General features: G+C 40.4%; 1 protein-coding gene across 3 annotated transcripts; it reads left to right on the forward strand.

Annotated features, from left to right (window-relative positions):
- The first annotated feature begins 6,803 nt into the window (after positions 1-6,803).
- LOC124144175 lies at positions 6,804-19,260 on the forward strand. Of its 3 annotated transcripts, none has more exons than XM_046513488.2 (5): positions 6,804-7,089; positions 11,447-11,581; positions 13,890-14,012; positions 14,641-14,783; positions 18,720-19,260. In XM_046513488.2, exons 1-5 carry the CDS (start codon positions 7,056-7,058, stop codon positions 18,957-18,959), a joined length of 675 nt encoding a protein of 224 aa, XP_046369444.1. In that variant the 5' UTR covers positions 6,804-7,055; the 3' UTR covers positions 18,960-19,260. The 3 variants fall into 3 exon arrangements, with proteins under 3 accessions (XP_046369444.1, XP_046369526.1, XP_046369603.1); XM_046513570.2 differs by having other exon boundaries at positions 6,808-7,085; XM_046513647.2 differs by lacking the exon at positions 6,804-7,089 and adding an exon at positions 10,035-10,197.
- Positions 19,261-19,796: the final 536 nt, after the last annotated feature.

Below are 19,796 nucleotides of genomic sequence, written 5' to 3' on the forward strand. Positions count from 1 at the left end.
TGCTGAGTGCGGTGTGAAACAAACAAACAAACAAATGTAAATAATCCAACTCTTATCTGTCTTTCCTCTAACTGTGTTGAATCATTTTCTGTCCGGAGAGAGGGGACTGCGGGGTAGCCCAGTAGATAAAGCTGAAGACCAAGGTTGGATTTCCTATGGCTACAATGTGTGAAACCCATTTTTCAATTTTTGTGTGCCAACCTTCCTCCCCTGTGATAAGGCTGGAATTTGCTAAAAGTGAAGTAAAACCACACTCCCTCAATCTGTCAGGACAACTGGATGTGAACTGCAAACATTATATTCATGTTTGAAAAAAAGCTCGAAATTTACAAGTGGAAATAAATGCTCTCGTCCCTGAATCTTTGTGGTTCTCATACTGACAGAACAGTTTCATAATTTCTCCTTGACCACAAATTATTTCCTGAATTATATTTTTCTTTTGTGTTTTGTATAAAAAGTTTATCATGCAATTGGTAAGCAGTGATATGCATAATATACAATCATGAATATCTGTTTACAAATGACATATATTTAAAGGAAATGTGAGGTTATGGAAATGTGTATTTTATCGTAAGTAATCTGAACAATCTAGAGTGTACCAGTTTTGTTTGAATTATTTATCACTTAACCCAGAGAAGAATTGTTTTTATGGCTAAAAGAAGCTTATATATACTACTCAACATTTGCTAAGGACAGAAATAGTCATCTTTAGTTAGAGGTGGTCCTTAGCAGATGTCAACTTGAGCTTGACATGATCACTTCCCTCTGAACATTGTTATGCTCAAGGTGATGCTATTGTTGTCATTTATGTTATTTTGATTTTGTGTATATATCTTTTATAAGTACTCATGTTTTTTCCACCATAATATGTTTGATGATAATGTCACTGTGACTCAGCGGTCTGTGGTTGATAAAAAGGGGCACTGTGGTCTGTGGTTGATAACAAGGGGCACTGTGGTCTGTTGTTGATAACAAGGGGAACTTAGACCCAGTTGTCAGTGGTTGATAACAAGAGGCTTTGTGATCCAATGGTCTGCAGTTGATAACAATTGTCACCGTGACCCAGTCTGTGGTTGATAACAAGAAGCATTGTGATCTGTGTTTGATAACAAGGGCCACTGTGGTCTGTGTTTGATAACAAGGGGCACTGTGGTTTGTGGTTGATAACAAGGGGCATTGTGATCTGTAGTTGATAACAAGGGGCACTGTGGTCTGTGTTTGATAACAAGGGGCACTGATCTGTGTTTGATAACAAGGGGCACTGTGGTTTGTGTTTGATAACAAGGGGCATTGTGATCTGTAGTTGATAACAAGGGGCACTGTGGTCTGTGTTTGATAACAAGGGGCACTGTGATCTGTAGTTGATAACAAGTGGCAATGTGGTCCGTGTTTGATAACAAGGGGCACTGATCTGTGTTTGATAACAAGGGGCATTGTGATCTGTAGTTGATAACAAGGGGCACTGTGGTCTGTGTTTGATAACAAGGGGCACTGATCTGTGTTTGTAACAAGGGGCACTGTGGTCTGTGTTTGATAACAAGGGGCATTGTTATCTGTAGTTGATAACAAGGGGCACTGTGGTCTGTGTTTGATAACAATGGGCACTGTGGTCTGTGTTTGATAACAAGGGGCACTGTGGTCTGTGTTTGATAACAAGGGGCACTGTGGTTTGTGGTTGATAACAATAGGCACTGTGATTGATAACAAGGGGCACTGTGGTCTGTGTTTGATAACAAGGGGCACTGTGGTCTGTGTTTGATAACAATGGGCACTGTGGTTTGTGGTTGATAACAATGGGCACTGTGATTGATAACAATGGGCACTGTGGTCTGTGGTTGATAACAATGGGCACTGTGGTTGATAACAATGGGCACTGTGGTTTGTGGTTGATAACAATGGGCACTGTGGTTGATAACAAGGGGCACTGTGGTTTGTGGTTGATAACAATGGGCACTGTGGTTGATAACAAGGGGCACTATGGTTTGTGGTCTATAACCAGGGGTACTGTGATATAGTAGATATCATATTGCACTATGTCCGTGTGGTAATCACGGTTGATATGCCATTATGCTGCAACATGCTGTGCAGAGTTGTGCCCCTTTTCTACCAGGAACAAAGGAAGTTCCAATTATGGAGCAACCCAGATTATTGTGTTGCCAGCTGTGTGCCAGTGATTGTGCAGTTCACAGAAAGTGGCACTTGGGGATTACCTTTCACATTTGATTGAGTGAGTGAGTGAGTTGGATTTAACGCCACTTTTAACAGTATTCAAGTTATATCACAGTGTGTCAGCTTATGTGTGAGGAAAGCCTGAAGTGATGCAGGTCTCAGACGTTTACCACTTCGGAGAAACTCACAAGCATGGGTATGGTGCTGACAAACCTAGAAACATAATCGGGGCAAACCGGGATTCGAACCAACACTCATAGGTTTCTGGCGTGCCCAAGGGACGCAACTCTGCACAGCAAATATTTCATCGAAATAAAAAAACATTTGCAGTGTCAAATGGTAAAAAATATATGAATATATATATTCTCACATTGTTTTTTGAAGTTTTTCTTCGATTCAAGCCATCTCCTCTATAAATATTGGTTAAAAAAATTAATTTATTATTTGGTGTATTTTTTTAACCCATATTTATAGAGGAGATGGTTTGAATCGGGGGGAACAACTTTGAAAAACAATAGCTACAGGTGACAGTAATTTTTTCACTTGATTTTGGTTTTTGAAGGTCGATCCATAAACCAGGAAAGTGTGCGGCCTAAGCGTGCTAAAGATGCTTTGTGCTAGCCCTTTGGCTGGGTATTTAGTTACCAACCAATTCTGTGGTGTTGGTTCCATCAGGAAGTGTTCTTTATGTCCTCTTTGTAAAAAAACCATCTGATAAATTGCCAATGAAATTCAGGGGATCTGTTAGAGTTATTTCATGTGATAACATTGTTGTTTAACAGTCAGAATGTTTAAGGTTTCATGCTTTGAAGAATGTTTGAATACAGTTTCTATAAATGTTATTGTCAGTGTTTGTTATATTTAAAGGCATTTTCCACTGAAAATTACCATATAAAAAACAATCACACTAAAATCATGATTAACACACTTTGCACATTAGTATGAATGGATGTCGCCATGTTAGATCCATGATGTGACACATCAACTAGACATGGGTGGCCCAGTCGTGCAGAGTTGTGTCCCCTTGGGCATGAACCACACCCTGCTCGTGGGTTTCACCAAAGTAGTAAACTCTAAGACCTGCATCACTTTCGCACTTTGGATGATGACATGCATCAACCAAGTCAGCGAGCCTGACCACCCGATCCTGTTAGTCGCCTTTTACGGCAAGCATGGGTTGCTGAAGACCTACTCTACCCCTGATCTTCATGGGTCGAATCACTTTGGGCTTTCGTCCCACATCAAGCTGACACAAAGTGACACTTGGCCGTCAAATCGCGGCGCCTTAGACGACTGCCCCCCCCCCCCCCCCCCCCCCCCCCCCCCCCCTTCTGTTTTCGTAAGTTATTACAAAGATAATGAATATGTTGGTTTTACGATCTGCAAGTCATGCAGCTCAACATGACGTGTGAAGTGGAGTAGGTACTGTAGCTCACCTTATTTAATATATATTTATAGCATATATAGAGTTCAAAATATTTGATACATTAATATCACACTGGTCATATGTAACGAATACACTCGAGAAAACAGACTCTTTTGAAGGAATTGAACTCAGCAATACCTTTTAGTGTAATCGTGATTTCGCAGGCAAAGAAAACATTTTTTTACTACAAGAGGTGAGGCGAGGTGATATGGAGTTTAAAGTCGCGTCTAAGATTATTGCACTTTTATAGCTACATGCGTGTGGCTGCTTGTACTAGTCCGGACTTATGTTGATTTATAGTGCTAGCCCATTGAGATACATTGCCACAGTTTAACATGAATACCCCACTCAGACACAGAAAACTGACTCCGTGCCGACCAGTCCTTGTTTTAGCCCCTTAATGCCGAACGACAGACAGGGTTATAACAAGTACCATCTTATAACGTCTTTTCGTAGTCGCGACCGGGGCTCGAACCCGGACCATCTGCTCTCCGGGCGGACGCTCTACCACTAGACCACGGAGGCGATCCTTTCTCCACAAGAGTATGTGTAGGTCAAAGATGGTAGTAGAACAAAATATCATGAGATGACTATAAGAATAACGTACCATTAATGGCATTACCGATATCTCAAACTCTATGTCAGTATGCCACAATTATATGCATGCATTGATACTTGGCTAAATAGAAACTGGAGTGGGGTCATTTTTCATATACCATTAAAAAAATACCTATCAACGTAAATATACTTCTATGAAAAGGCTAATCTCACAATGGTAATGACGCGACAACATGTTTGTTTAAACACCGACTGACAGCTACATGACATGACTTAGTAAGCGTTATTACAATGCACTGCCGCACGACAATGTTCCCGGCGGGAGGTGTCAGTAACACCTAATGATACCATTATCTGCCAACTTGTTGATGATTCCCGGGGGAGGAGAAAGTAAATGCTTACCAGCGCACCTGACGCTGCATGCTTATGAGAGTACTGTTTCCTGTTTGGGATGGGCGGGTATAGGACAAACTGAGCAGACATAAATTAACTAGATTGAATACACGATAGTCACAGTGTTCTAAAAGATGCATATCTGGAGTTCCTTTTATGTTTTTTTATCTATCAAGATGGAACTGTGTTTCAAAATATAAAACTTTAACGCCAGAGAATAACTACTATCGATTTAGGAAGAGAATATATGGATGTCAACTTCTTTATTATGAGGAACACGATATTTTTCGGAGTATATGCTTACTCCTTCATCGATTATCCGCCGAAACAGATTCCTTTGGGCGTAAAAATAAAACAATTGTCAAATTGAAAATTCTTGAATGATATATTTATGCCTCAGACATTTGAACCAAAAAACATTTTCTATCGCAAAAAAATACTTTCTTTCATGATGTTATAATTTTGTTGAGTCTATTTAGGCTCATAGTTTTAAATGTTATTGAAAAACTATGTAGCTGAAAAAATATCTGTTCTCCATACAGTTTCCCAGGCCTGTATGTTTGTGTTGACACCAACATCGCTCCCCTGACTCTGCCCGCCCCACCACCCCCATGCAACCAAACTAATGTGAATGCACTGAGATGGATGCTAAAGAATGGTTATCTTGCATTCGGGTCGTGTCCAAACAATTTGGACATTCCTAAAATCATGATGAAGGAATTACATGTATTGCATTGTAATTGTCTCAAGCATGCTTGCAGTTTTTTTTACCTTGAAAGCTACGAAGATATGTAATAGCATCACTTTATTAAATGCCGCCTTCCTCGACCGCCATACGTCAACATCTGACAGTGAAGAGGATATTATAGTGACTGAGTATGGTTTTACGCCGCTTTTAGCAATATTCCAGTAACATAACGGCGGGCGATATTATATGAGTGTTGATGTCATACTATGTTTACGACACTCGTGCCTACATTCCGGTATTTCCCGAGCGAGATATGAACACGAATATAATGTTTTCTGTCATTCGTCACAACTCGCCCGTTTCCGTAACCGCTATTCGGCTTGTCCCGGAATAACACGAGTTGGTCACGAATGGTTTTATGTATTACCGAAGACGATATCTACATACAGAGACATGACGTCGTTTCTAGTATGACGTCATTCCGACCTTCGTCACAATAAGATTCGAATGACGTCAACAATGCCGTCCGATTGCTCATGATATTAATCACTGGATTGTCTGGTCCAGACTCAATATTTTACAGACCGCCGTCATATAGCTGGAATATTGCTGAGTGCGGCGTTAAACAACAAACCAACCAACCAACATTAATTTTGATTTTTAGAGCGTGGATCGATGCTCATGATGTCAATCACTGGATTATTATCACTTGATAAACAACAAACAAACGTAAATAAATAATCCAACTCTTATCTGTCTTTCCTCTAACTGTGTTGACTCATTTTCTGTCCAGAGAGATGGGACCGCGGGGTAGCCCAGTAGATAAAGCTGAAGACCTAGGTTGGATTTCCTATGGCTTCAATATGTGAAACCCATTTTACAATGTGTGTGTGCCAACCTTCCTCCCCTGTGATAAGGCTGGAATATTGCTAAAAGTGAAGTAAAACCACACTCCCTCAATCTGTCAGGACAACTGGATGTGAACTGCAAACATTATATTAATGTTTGGAAAAAAACTCGAAATTTACAAGAAGAAATAATAGCTCTCGTCCCTGAATCTTTGTGGTTCTCATACTGACAGAACAGTTTCATAATTTCTCCTCGACCACAAATTAGTTCGGCGTTAAACAACAAACCCACAACCAACCCTTATCGGATGTGAAGGTATTAACATCAGGTACATGCATATAGTTGCTTCCACCAATACAAGTATCAACATATTAAATACTATTAGTCAGCATATATTAAGAAAAAACGTGCAAAACATATTCAACAACGACAACTAATATACAAATAAAAGCTACTATTAATGGTACAACCTGGAATTTGAATCATGCGTCTTGATTAATATTTTACCAAAATATTTATGTGTTTACAATTTCCTTTTTAAAAAAATCCCTTTAAACAGCGAGCAGGCACATTTAATGAATGAACAGGTTTCTGATTCATGATTCGTGTGTACATTCCACTTTGCCGCCAAACACGTCGCGTTAGCGTATCAATCATTGTAATGGCGTAGGTCCCGAAGGATGGAACGTCAGTAACTGAGGCAGTCCATGCTATTGATTTGCAAAGCTAGATAATTTAGTCCCTGCTCTCAGTTAATCACCGTTACGATGCATTCAGTATCTGCACTTGTGATTGAGGACAGACCTGGACCCGTGTCTCATTTGCACCCATATACGAGTCTGACCGGGGCCTCGAGTGGGTGTGTGTTAGGTCATTCAGTGTCTGCGTTCCCGATAATGTCGGAATTTCCTGCACGGAGTTACGATTGGAAATTACGTGCGTGTTGTCGATGAATCCGCTGTCAACAAGCTGATGTGGGTCGAATGGCTGCCTTTAGAATTGGTAGGTGGGTGTTTGAGATACTCTATTCCTGTCAGCTCTGTTTTGTGTCGAGATTCGTCTACCCTAGCCGAGAGCCTCGATGGGGTCCTACAGTCAAGACATGAACCTACATCATGGCCATGTCTTTACTGTAGGACCCCATCGCGGCTCTCGGCTACACCGACCCCTGTGTGTACATTTTACTGTTGTAGACAAGATTACGACAGTCAAGTGATTGGCAGTACAGACACTTATAGACATATATTTTCGACGTTCTGTTTCAGTGCGTGTATTTTTGTTTATCTTATATTTACCATAGGCGGTTAACTTGGGCATAGAGAATAGCGATTATACTTGGAGGTTATTTAGAGTTTCTCGCCGCTTTGAAATTACACATCGATTTAAAGCAATGTGGGTTTTTTCTTCAAAGCTACGTAGTCCAGTGGCTGAATCAAGGGTAATATGTGTGAATATTTAGAGGTTAAAGGGTTCGCTCGTCACGCCGAAAACGCGGGTTCGATTCCCGACATGGGTACAATGTGTGAAGCCCATTTCTGGTGTCCCCCGCCGTGATATTGCTGGAATATTGCTAAAAGCGGCGTAAAACCATACTCACTCACTCACTCACTCTCTTTTCAGACTTGGGTGCCCGCAATAACGGGGCACTGTGAACGTCGAGCGTCCATTGCCAGGTTTAGTTATTGTAATTAGTTACTTGTGTCAAACGTAGACATTGTCCCCGCGTACTAACAACTTCTAGATTCATTATTCATTACACAATTTGAGTTTACAAACGACATGTTTTGAAATATTTGAATCCACCTTGCTAGGTCTGCCAATTGCAACTACTCCGAATCCTTAACTCGAAACGATTTAAAATATTAATTCCAATCTTGATGAAACCACCTCCTCAAAGAGGCCATAGCCCTGAAGTCGTAGCCTCTGACATACGAACACAACGACGCCAACAGCTAGACGTAAAAATCTATGCAACGTCTTGACGTACCAGTACCTTAAGAACACTTTCGGCAAGAGTTAGTGAGTCTGTTCTACTAAAGCTGTTATTATGTCAACAGCCATTCATTAACTGGAGACCGCCTCCGTGGTATTGTGGTAGAGCGTCCGCTCGGAGAGTGAAAGGTCCGGAGTTCGATTCCCGGCCGCGTCATACCAAAAGACGTTCAAAGATGGTACTTGTTGTTACCCTGTCTGGCGCTCGGCATTAAGGGGCTAAAACAAGGACTGGTCGGCTCGGAGTCAGTATACTGTGTCTGAGTGGGGTATTCATGTCAAACTGAGGTATGGTATCTCAGTGAGCTATCACTATAAATCGGCATCAGTCCGGATTAGTACAAGCAGCCACATACACAGTTCAATAATCTTGGACGCGACGTTAAACCCAATTTCATCTCACCTCATCAGCTGGAGCCATACTGCATCTCGGGTTCCAATTCCAGATTACGTGCTGGGTTTGTTTGCACCTTACTCGTGCTCATGGGTTTCACCAAAGGAGCTAGTCCTACACCACCACGCCTGTCTTTTCTCTCACATTACGCTGACGTGATATAACTGAATTATTGTTCAAAGCGGCGTTAAACCAAAATCTCTCATTCATCCCACACTGCATCAAATTGGACGAATGTTGACTTTGGGTTTGCCTCTAAGTGAGGTTGTGGCTCTATTTAAACTCATAATCACATTTCCTCATGATTGTGATTTTGAAAAAAAACAGTATAAAATGTGGCCATCCTCATCAGTACAGGGTATTTTGTGAACAAGGCCATAATCTTTGACCGAGAGATATCACCAATAGAGACAACATGTCTGTAACCCATATTTATTAATAATCATTTCGAATCTCATAGGGCCATTTCAAGAGGCCCTATCATGCAAGGCAGTGTGTTGAATCCTTAGACAAGGTTTTTGACTCCGCTTTTCCCACTGCGATATAACTGAAACAGTTGTTGACTGTGATGTGAAATGACCATTATTAACCCTTACTTGGAAAAAATACAATTTAAGCATATGTATAATTAAAAATATTTTATTGCAATAACCTAAACTGACGAGCAAAAGAAAAGTTACCAGCTAACATTGTTTGATCCTAAATACAGAACAGGACCAATGTCAAGGAAGATACTTGTATTGTCAAAAGACATGAATTAACAACATCATTAGAAGTTAAGCTATGAGAATCAAGATGGCCTAAAACGTACCCTATCGCAGTTTGGGATACATCAGTTTGAGGAAGAAGGGTTTGCTGTAGCTTTTAGATTGCATGTTGGTGAATGTTGGACCGTTCGAAAGACGCGTCTTTTTTCCGACGGTTGTAGAGAGGGGATGCGATGGTAGAAAGGTTTGCTACAAATTTGCGCCAATACGAGGCCAAACCTGAGAAATAAGGCCTGTCATAGACACATAGACATTTTTAGGGGGTGGGATCTATATGTGACTGAATCTTTTCTTGAAGGATCGACATAGATGACATATTTTGTCGCGAATTTCCGTTTGCTTGGTTTTAGTAAATCCTCTACCCCTCTAATTAAAAGCACCCCCCAACCCACCCACCCACCCTACCCCCAGGCAGGAGGAAAAGGAAGAAAAGAAATCTCAGCCCCTTAAAATGAAGAAAAACCCCATCACTCAACACCCCCTCAACAATTGTGATACAGTTCCACAAAACGGACAAAGATGTTGCCCTTCACAAATTGGAATATGTCTTTGACTTTTGTAATTTCCAAACAATTTGATCTGCAACAAATTTCGATGTTATAGGCTTTCGAATGACTTTCGATCACGAGGACGTACCTAGTTGTTTTTCATACGACAGAGGGGCTTGGTATTCTACCTACAACTATATAACATGTAATTGTCTACATTGTATACATTTCAAGGTCAACGTGGTGTCGTGATGACTTTGACATCTGAATGTACTTTAACGATGTCTAAACAAGGGCGGATAACTCTCATTGGCGGAAGTTGCTTCAGACCAGCGTGGGTGAAGGTCGTTTGCGGGAGGCATCGAGAAGTTTGTTGATGTTTTTGACAGAAATGCCTCCGTAATTGTCGCTTGATTGTAGTTCTACATTTGGTAGAAACGTATTCCGTTAATGATTATAATTCAGAATACCAGGTAAGAAAAGTCTACGTTAGATGTGTAATCTATGTGCGTACGACAACAAATATACAGGCCCTATTCAGTACAACGCAAGAGGGAGCATGATCCGTCAGGTTGTTGTCAAGTTTGTTCCAAGGTCCGGCATGGCAAGAATTACGACAGCAACTCCCGTTTGAAATATGCCATTGAAATTGCCCCAAAGCGATATTAACCACACACGGGTGCAACAAGGTCCTCGTAACCAGATAATGACACCACAGTTCGCATTTCCTTCAGTGTAAAAGAAACATTAAAGTTATATTCGTGGTGGTGACCAGTATCTGATAGATATGTAGGCAATGCACTACAAATTAACCTGAAACATTTACTATCTTGAATACAAATAATGCCATTACAATGCTACAGTGTTTAAGCATACTAAAATCATTTTACATTCATCACACTTTCTGCATTCCTTACATCTCCAAATTCATAAATATTCAACAAAAGTTTAACATTTGATACACATGGGATTCTTCCACTGTCATCTGATTTGTTCATGAACATAGGACATTTCATGTTCTGTCATTGCCAGATGGAGTTAAAACTGTAAGTAAAAATATGTCTATAAATATGCAGCCATGGCAAGGGACCGTATGTGGACTGTTCATTGTTTGCAAACAATAGCCAATAACCCCTGAGCTTACTCTGATCACATTATTCCGTGAGAGAAATTTCTGCCACAGTGACAACACGTCAGATGTAGCCTTATCACATGACCAGACTTTTCTCTTGTTTGTAAACAAACACACATATTCTGAAATCTGAACAGACAGGCCTAATGCAAGCCTTTCAGTGAGATTGTCAGTACCATTCCCAGACCTGTGAAGATCCGTGTTAGAATAGGTCTACATCAACCGATGCTTGTTTTAAGAGGCGACTATGCATGTTGTAAGAGGCAACTAACAAGATCGGATAGTCAGGCTCACTGACTTGGTTGATGCATGTCATTGTATCCCAGTTGTGTGGATTGATGCTCATGATATCAATCACTGGATTGTCAGGTCCAGACTCGATTATTTACAGACCACTGTCATATAGCTGGAATATTGCTGAGTGCGGCGTTAAGCATCAAAGAAACAAAGTATCATTCTCAATGACCCATACTGATACGATTCACCACAAGTATTTTACTTGCTTTCCTCTTTTGGTACTACATGTTGATAAAACTGAAAAGCACTACAAAGTCCAGCTTATACACCCACTCAGTGTTGTTTTCTTTCAGAGTCCATTATGTCTGTGACATACAAAAACAACGATTCCAGTGGTGGAGGAAAGCCAATCACGGAAATTGATTGCGACCTGGCGATTAACAGACAGTGTGAAGATGGCACCTGTATATCAAAGGTCGAGCTATGTCGTAAGTAGAGTTTTTGCGATTCACTAGAAATGATTGTGACCTGATGGTTAACAGACAGTGTTAAATGGCTCCTGTATATCAAAGGTTGAGCTATGTCAAAAGTAGTTTTGTACTGATTCACTAGAAATGATTGTGATCTGACGATTAACAGACAGTGTGAAGATCGCTCCTGTATGTAACACAATGAAGCTATGTTTTAAAGTAGAGTTGTTGCTATTCACTAGAAATGATTGTGACCTGGTGGTTAACAGTGTGAAAATGGCTCCTGTATATAGTAAATAGAGCTCTGTCGTAAGTAGAGTTTTTGCTATTCACTAGAAATGATTGTGACGTGGTGGTTAACAGTGTAAAAATGGCTCCTGTATATAGTAAATAGAGCTCTGTCGTAAGTAGAGTTGTTGTGATCCACTAGAAATGATTGTGACCTGGTGGTTAACAGTGTGAAAATGGCTCCTGTGTATAGTAAATAGAGCTCTGTCGTAAGTAGAGTTTTTGCTATTCACTAGAAATGATTGTGACGTGGTGGTTAACAGTGTGAAAATGGCTCCTGTATATAGTAAATAGAGCTCTGTCGTAAGTAGAGTTGTTGCTATTCACTAGAAATGATTGTGATGTGGTGGTTAACAGTGTGAAAATGGCTCCTGTATATAGTAAATAGAGCTCTGTCGTAAGTAGAGTTGTTGCTATTCACTAGAAATGATTGTGACGTGGTGGTTAACAGTGTGAAGATGCTCCTGTATATAGTAAATAGAGCTCTGTCGTAAGTAGAGTTGTTGCGATTCACTAGAAATGATTGTGACATGGTGGTTAACAGTGTGAAAATGGCTCCTGTATATAGTAAATAGAGCTCTGTTGTTTGCTGGCTTGTAGATTTACTATGAATGTTCAGTGAATGACCACATGAATAGGTCATGTGTGTATCAATTCAAGACAATACATATGTATTTAAGGGTGACATGTAAAATGGTGTAAATATGCATTTGAAGTTGCCCTTGATCTATTTCATTCGGAAAATATCATAACTATTCGGTGAATGGCATCTTACATCCTTGATCTGAGATACAAAATTGTGGTTGGTGTGTTGCAAATGTTATTACTTGCCCGTGAAGAGATCACCTGTTTAATAAACATACAGCTGTATTACGCATTGTGTAATACCAAAACGCATACTTATGTACTCTCGGAACACATTTCACGAAGAAATGTTGAAAACTCTCAACATCCCTTGGCTTATTCAACGACATTGCGTGTGGAGTTGATAGATCACTGAGAGGAGCTTATGCACACTTGATGGCCCCCAGCAACCTTGTTGCTAGGCTGACGTCACATGGCATTGTTTCGCCGATGGATCTTGCAACATAATTCCAAAAAATTATGTCATCGGGTGTTGTGACGTTATTGTAAACTTTAAGGTGCAAGGCCTGCTCCACAAGGCGATCGTATTGTAGCGCAACGACAGTTGTAAGTCTATGTTAAAGTATGTGAGTTGCGATAGTCTTAGCCCTACGATAATTTTGTGAATTCTAAAGGTGGACCGTTGTATGGTATTAAATTCATACGTTCCAACTTTTGACGTGTTTGAAGTATTATTCTGTTAAACTCAGTTGGACTATGCCGTGGATCGTGTAGGTGTCAGCCTGTTCATACTCAACAGTATAATTCTAAAAACGTTATAAATGGCAAGTAATTAATAAAATACTAAACTCGCTCCCGTGTAAAACCAATTTTATGAAACTCGTGAATAGTTGTGGTAATACACGGGAACTCGTTTAGTATTCTATATTTATGCCCACAGTTCGACAATTCGAGAGAGGAACAATAGACATGTTTCTTTCATAAATATATTGACACAGTTCTTGATTAAAAATTTGAAAACTGAACAAACGAACATTCCTGAATGTCTAATATATGGTTGAGATTGTATGGCAGTGCTTCCCACGAACTATGCAATGCCTCCTCCATTCAAATGTTTACCCCACTGAAGCGAGAGATAGACGATAAGTTTGACGGAATCAGTCAAAACTGTCATTCGGAATACCCCGTGTTGTCGTTTTCGAGGTTGCATGATTAGAAAACACATTTCGAATGTCACTTTCATGATGTGGTAAGCGACGCTTTGATTGGCCGGGTGAAAGGTCGTTCTGACGTGACCCGTAATGGGATGTCCTCAGATCTTTGTTTAGCGATAGCGAGAACTAAGATCTGATTTTAATGAGATTGTTGTCAGTGAGACATTAGATTGAAATTTGCCTTTCCGGTGGAGATTTTGTCAGTGCGACGTTAAATTGAAATTGCTCTTTCTTTTCAGCCGATGAGCAGATTATGAACCAGAACACAATTCTCATCATGATTGTGGTCGGCATGGCTGTTGTCATTTTTCTCATCATCCTCTACTGCTTCCAACAGCGACAACGGGGCAATGGAAGAACGGGTATGGTGTTTCTGTTGTCTGCAAGAAATGCATGTGGTATATTGGGAAGTTATTTCACTAAATCTTTCACTCTATATGGTTTATTTTTGCATTTAGTAGGTATTTTCAAAACCAGAACTTATTGACTTATTGCTTATTGACTGCTCAGGGATGAGAATGTGTATTTTTTGAAAAACACTAAAAGTTAGCCAGGGGTCTGGGGTCATGACTTATGAGTATATTGTAGTCATGGTAATGGCATGGGTGGCAAAAATAACACTTGACGGAACAAAGTCCTTAGAGTTCTGTGGATCCTCTGAAAATTCTCGAACTGTGTGTTACTCATGTCATGCAGGGGGCATGGGTGGCCCAGTCATCTAAGGCGCCGCGATTCACTGTGCAGAGTTGCATCCCTTGGGCACGCTAGAAACCTATGATTGTGGGTTCGAATCCTGGTTCGCCCCGATTATGTTTCTAGGTTTGTCAGCACAATATCTTTGCTCGTGGGTTTCACCGAAGTGGTAAATGTCTCAGACCTGCATCACTTGGGGCTTTCCTCCCACATTAAGCTGAGACGCCACGATATAACTGGAATACTGTTAAACCCAACTCACTCACTCACTCACACATGTCATGCTTTTTGATGCAGGAAGAAACGACAACTTTGAATCCATGAATGGCGATGGGATGAGTGGTGATGGAGACAATGCTTCATTATACATGCCGCCGCCGACGTACGACGAGGTTGTCACAACAGACCTTTACCCAGCCACACCACAGATGCTGAGAAATGTAGGTACTAAACTTGCTGCTGGGTCAAACACAGCAGGTCCCACCTCCCCACACCTGTCGTAAGATCCGACGAATGAAGATTGTGATCATGCTTATTGTGATATTGATTCATGGCGTTGATCATGCAGTGTAGTAACAGAAGAACCTTTGGCCACAGATCATGCTTATTATTCCCCGCCACGAAGTGGAAGGGGGATATAGGAATGGGTGCCGTCCGTCCGTCCGTCCGTCCGTCACATTTCGTTTATCCGGAGCAGATCTTGAAAACTGTACCATATATCTTCATCAAACTTGGCACATAGATAGGTCTAGTGGTGAACTGGTGCCTTTTGATAGTTTGGGATTTTAATTTTTTAAATTTTTTTAGTTTCTATGGCAACGACTTTGATTTAGACTGAAAATGGCTGTAGTCCTCGTTTCCGGAGCAGATCTTGAAAAGCGTGCCATATTTCTTCATCCAACTTGGCACATAGATAGATCTAGTGGTGAACTGGTGCCTTTTGATAGTTTTGGATTTTTCAAAAAATTATTTTTCGAGTTTCCATGGCAACGACTTTGAATTAGACTGAAAATAGCAGTAGTCCTCGTTTCCAGAGCAGATCTTGAAAACCGTACCATATTTCTTCACCAAACTTGGCACATAGATAGATCTAGTGGTGAACTGGTGCCTTTTGATAGTTTGGGATTTTTCCAAAAATTATTTTTCGAGTTTCCATGGCAACGACTTTGAATTAGACTGAAAATGGCGGTAGTCCTCGTTTCTGGAACAGATCTTGAAAACCGTGCTATATTTCTTCACCAAACTTGGCACATAATGTCATCTCACAGTATTGAATACATTTCCTTTCTTCTTGGTAAGTTCTGCTTTGCTTGAGTGTATGTTCCTCCAAAAGTGTCTTGGACACGGTTGTTGCATTCACTGACTAACTTCATGCAGAAACACAACTCATTACAAATACAACAGTGTAACTGATCTTAAACCTACTCAACTGTATAAACACTATATATTCTTGTCAACCATACTCTGTACTTCACTTGCTTGATAACGGTGTCAGAACCTTCACCGAAACCATCGCTCCTAATTGTAATAAAGAAGTTGTTCGTCCATATGTCTCATCCTTACTCATTACAAATTTAGTTACATATTCTATCATAAACTGGGGCGGTTGGGTAGCCTAGTGGTTAAAGCGTTCGCTTGTCACGCCGAAGACCCGGGTTCGATTCCCGACATGGGTACAATGTGTGAAGCCCATTTCCTTTCTTCTTGGTAAGTTCTGCTTTGCTTGAGTGTATGTTCCTCCAAAAGTGTCTTGGACACGGTTGTTGCATTCACTGACTAACTTCATGCAGAAACACAACTCATTACAAATACAACAGTGTAACTGATCTTAAACCTACTCAACTGTATAAACACTATATATTCTTGTCAACCATACTCTGTACTTCACTTGCTTGATAACGGTGTCAGAACCTTCACCGAAACCATCGCTCCTAATTGTAATAAAGAAGTTGTTCGTCCATATGTCTCATCCTTACTCATTACAAATTTAGTTACATATTCTATCATAAACTGGGGCGGTTGGGTAGCCTAGTGGTTAAAGCGTTCGCTCGTCACGCCGAAGACCCGGGTTCGATTCCCGACATGGGTACAATGTGTGAAGCCCATTTCCGGTGTCCCCCGCCGTGATATTGCTGGAATATTGCTAAAAGCGGCGTAAAACCAAACTCACTCACTCACTCACTATCACAAACTGCAGATGGAAAAACAACACCAGTAATAACTCTTTTTAGTGCTGCAATTAGGCAATTTTCATTGCACACAATCCGACATGTCATATTGGCGGGGGATGTGAGTATTTCATGCTTGTTGTAATATTGATTGATGGCACTGGTTATACACTAGAGTAACACATGACCTAAATACATCACAACTGCCTCCGTGGCCTGATGGATAGAGCATCTGCCTGGAGAGTGGAAGGTTGGCGGTTTGATCCCCGGCTGCTTCATACGAAAAGCATATGAAGATGGTACTTGTTGTTACCCTGCCTGGCACTCGGCATTAAGGGTATATGTTACATGAGCAGTAAACTACCGTTATAACGAACTAAGAGGGACCACTAATTTTAGTTCATTATAACCGTAGTTCGTTATAGGCACATATACCGCCTATATACAGCATATTGACGGAACCCCAAAACAGTTCTATAATATCTGGCAGTTTGGTATGAGCGTGTTCGTTGTAAGCATAGTTTACTGTATGTCTATATATATATATGTATCTGTATATTTTAAAACTGGCATATCTCAGAGGGCTAGCACCATAAACATGATAAAACCAGCATTAATCCGGAATAGTGCAGACAGACAGACCTGTCGCTACATAAGTGCAATAATTTGAATGTAACTTGTAAACTTTATTTTGGGAATTACCCTTACTTGGAAGGAGTGTTTGGTGGGTACCTGTAACTAGTGTGGGGAATATATCATCCTTTTCAGGCATTATAATTATACAGAGCTCCAGATAAGCTTTTGGTGTTGTGGGTATTTTACCCATGCATTTTAAAATCATTGGGTATCAGTAATTCTATCTGGGTATTCAAATTTCTGTTACCCACTAGTTTTTACACATGTGGGTATTTAAGTTAAATATTTAAACACTATTCATCTAGTCCCTGCAAACTGGTGTCGTGTGGGTTCGAGAGCTTTACAGGACTCAAAAATACCACGATACTTCCACAAGAAATGATCATGATGTCACTGTCATCGTGGAGTTTGTCAAGGTTGACGGAATGCCCGTTTATAATTTCAAAATAAGTTGCTGATTTGCTAATCGAATACGCAGGGTTACTTCACAATATTTTGATGATACGCACAAGTTTTATTTTTGTAGTGTATCTGTAATGTTCGTTGCGTATTTGATACACTTGGATTCTATTTTACTGCGTCTTTCTGTATTTCTGATGCGTATTTCACGCAGATACGCAGCTTATCTGGAGCTCTGATTGTAGGGTTGGGGGATTGGCTCATAAATTGTATTGCAATACATGTATGTCGAATTGCAATACGTATTGGGGCCCAAATTATATATATTTGTACTGTTCAAATGGTATTCCTTTTTTCAATTATCCAGGCTTCAGGCTTCAGATTGGATGATGGTAGTATGGATAAACGAGACTATCTATGTCATCAATGTAAACAGCATGAAACATGTGCTGTTTCCTAGGTTTAGATAGGAACCCAGTCCATCCAAATTCCTCAAGTTAGTAGACATAATTTATAGAATTATGTCTTAATTCTTCTTTGTCTGTATCGGAAAATATCAATACACAAGTGTTGTAATACGATATGTGTATTGCTGATGGCGTATTGCAGTATACTGGTATACCAGTTATATAGCACACCATATGTAATAACATATAATAGGATCATAGGATCAACTGAACACACTCTGAGAATATATTGACACACACCTGTATATCTCCACTCTATCAGAGATTACAAACAAAGTATTGATTTTCTATATTACTTTATACTTTGCTAATAAGTTTCAATTTTATGACATGGTCCATGAACAAGAAATATCATTTATGCAGTCAGTAATGCAATATGTAATTTGGGGGCACGGGTGGCCCAGTCGTCTAAGGCGCCGCGATTCGCTGTGCAGAGTTGCGTCCCTTGGGCACGCCAGAAACCTATGATTGTGGGTTCGAATCCCGGTTCGCCCCAATTATGTTTCTAGGTTTGTCAGCACCATACCCGTGCTCGTGGGTTTCACCGAAGTGGTAAACGTCTGAGACCTGCATCACTTGGGGCTTTCCTCCCACATTAAGCTGACACGCCGCGATATAACTGGAATACTGTTAAAAGCGGCGTAAAACCCAACTCACTCACTCACTCAATATGTAATTTCTATTCTGATAACTGTTTCTTCCTCAGACGCGGATGTCTTCGTCCGACGAGCCGCCGATGACCCCACCACCAAATTACGAGGTAGCACTTCACATTTTAGCTCAAAGCCACGAATCTGTGTTAACGAACAAAGTAGGGAAGAACTTGCGGACATCGCCTGTTGTTCGACGTAGCATCTCTATAGACCACCACATGGGGGGACAGTATACACAGCTGAGGGAGGGGTCAAGGTCACCCGTCCGGAATGTGGACGAAGAAAATAGGTAGCAGAGAGAGAGGAAGGACTGTGTGCTTGGTTAAAACTGTGTTCCAAGGATTGACATTATGCAGTAGTGGCATGGAAATTCAGATTTACAGATGCTGAGATGTCTGTAATTATACTACTCCACTTTTTATAGGGGTGATCAGATATGAAGATAAAAATAACCCTATCAAAAATAGAGTAGTATGTAAATACCGTATTCGACGTAATAAGCGCCCCACTCTAATAAGCGCCCACGGCGATATTTGCTAATATATTGGCTAGTGAACAATCCCAATTAGCACCCCTTCCGATTGATCAATGTACACAAGACTTATTTATTCGTGTATAATACGCACTCGTGTGTTATATGCACCCTTAATTATGGCCAATTTAATTCTGGATAAATATATCAGTCGTGTATAATACACACAGACTTTTATTTTGTATCATTTCAAGCTGTCAGCATAAACCACGAAATTTACAATCTTTCAACTCTGTTTTTTTCCAAAATTTTATTCTAATAAGAGCCTCCTATGGGTGCTTATTACATCGAATACGGTAAGTCTTTATAATGAGTACCTGATACATTTTAAATGGCAATGACGCTTTTACGTTATATACAATCTGTGTCAAACACTTTCTAATCCACAAGCTCAAGACATGTATTTCTGCATTATTTTCATTATATTTAGTCTCACTATACCAGAAGAATGTTGCTAGACTTTCGCTTCAGACAATTGGCTGAAGTCACAGACTGTATATATATAATTGATATAACTATTGTGAAAAATGGCCTTTTGTGGAAAGTGGGGGTGGGGAGTGGGGGGGGATTGTGAGGAAGGGACCAAATGTAATTGTCA

The sequence above is a fragment of the Haliotis rufescens genome, unplaced genomic scaffold (genome assembly GCF_023055435.1).
Source record: "Haliotis rufescens isolate VD_foot unplaced genomic scaffold, xgHalRufe1.0.p SCAF_17, whole genome shotgun sequence".
NCBI lineage: Eukaryota > Metazoa > Mollusca > Gastropoda > Lepetellida > Haliotidae > Haliotis > Haliotis rufescens.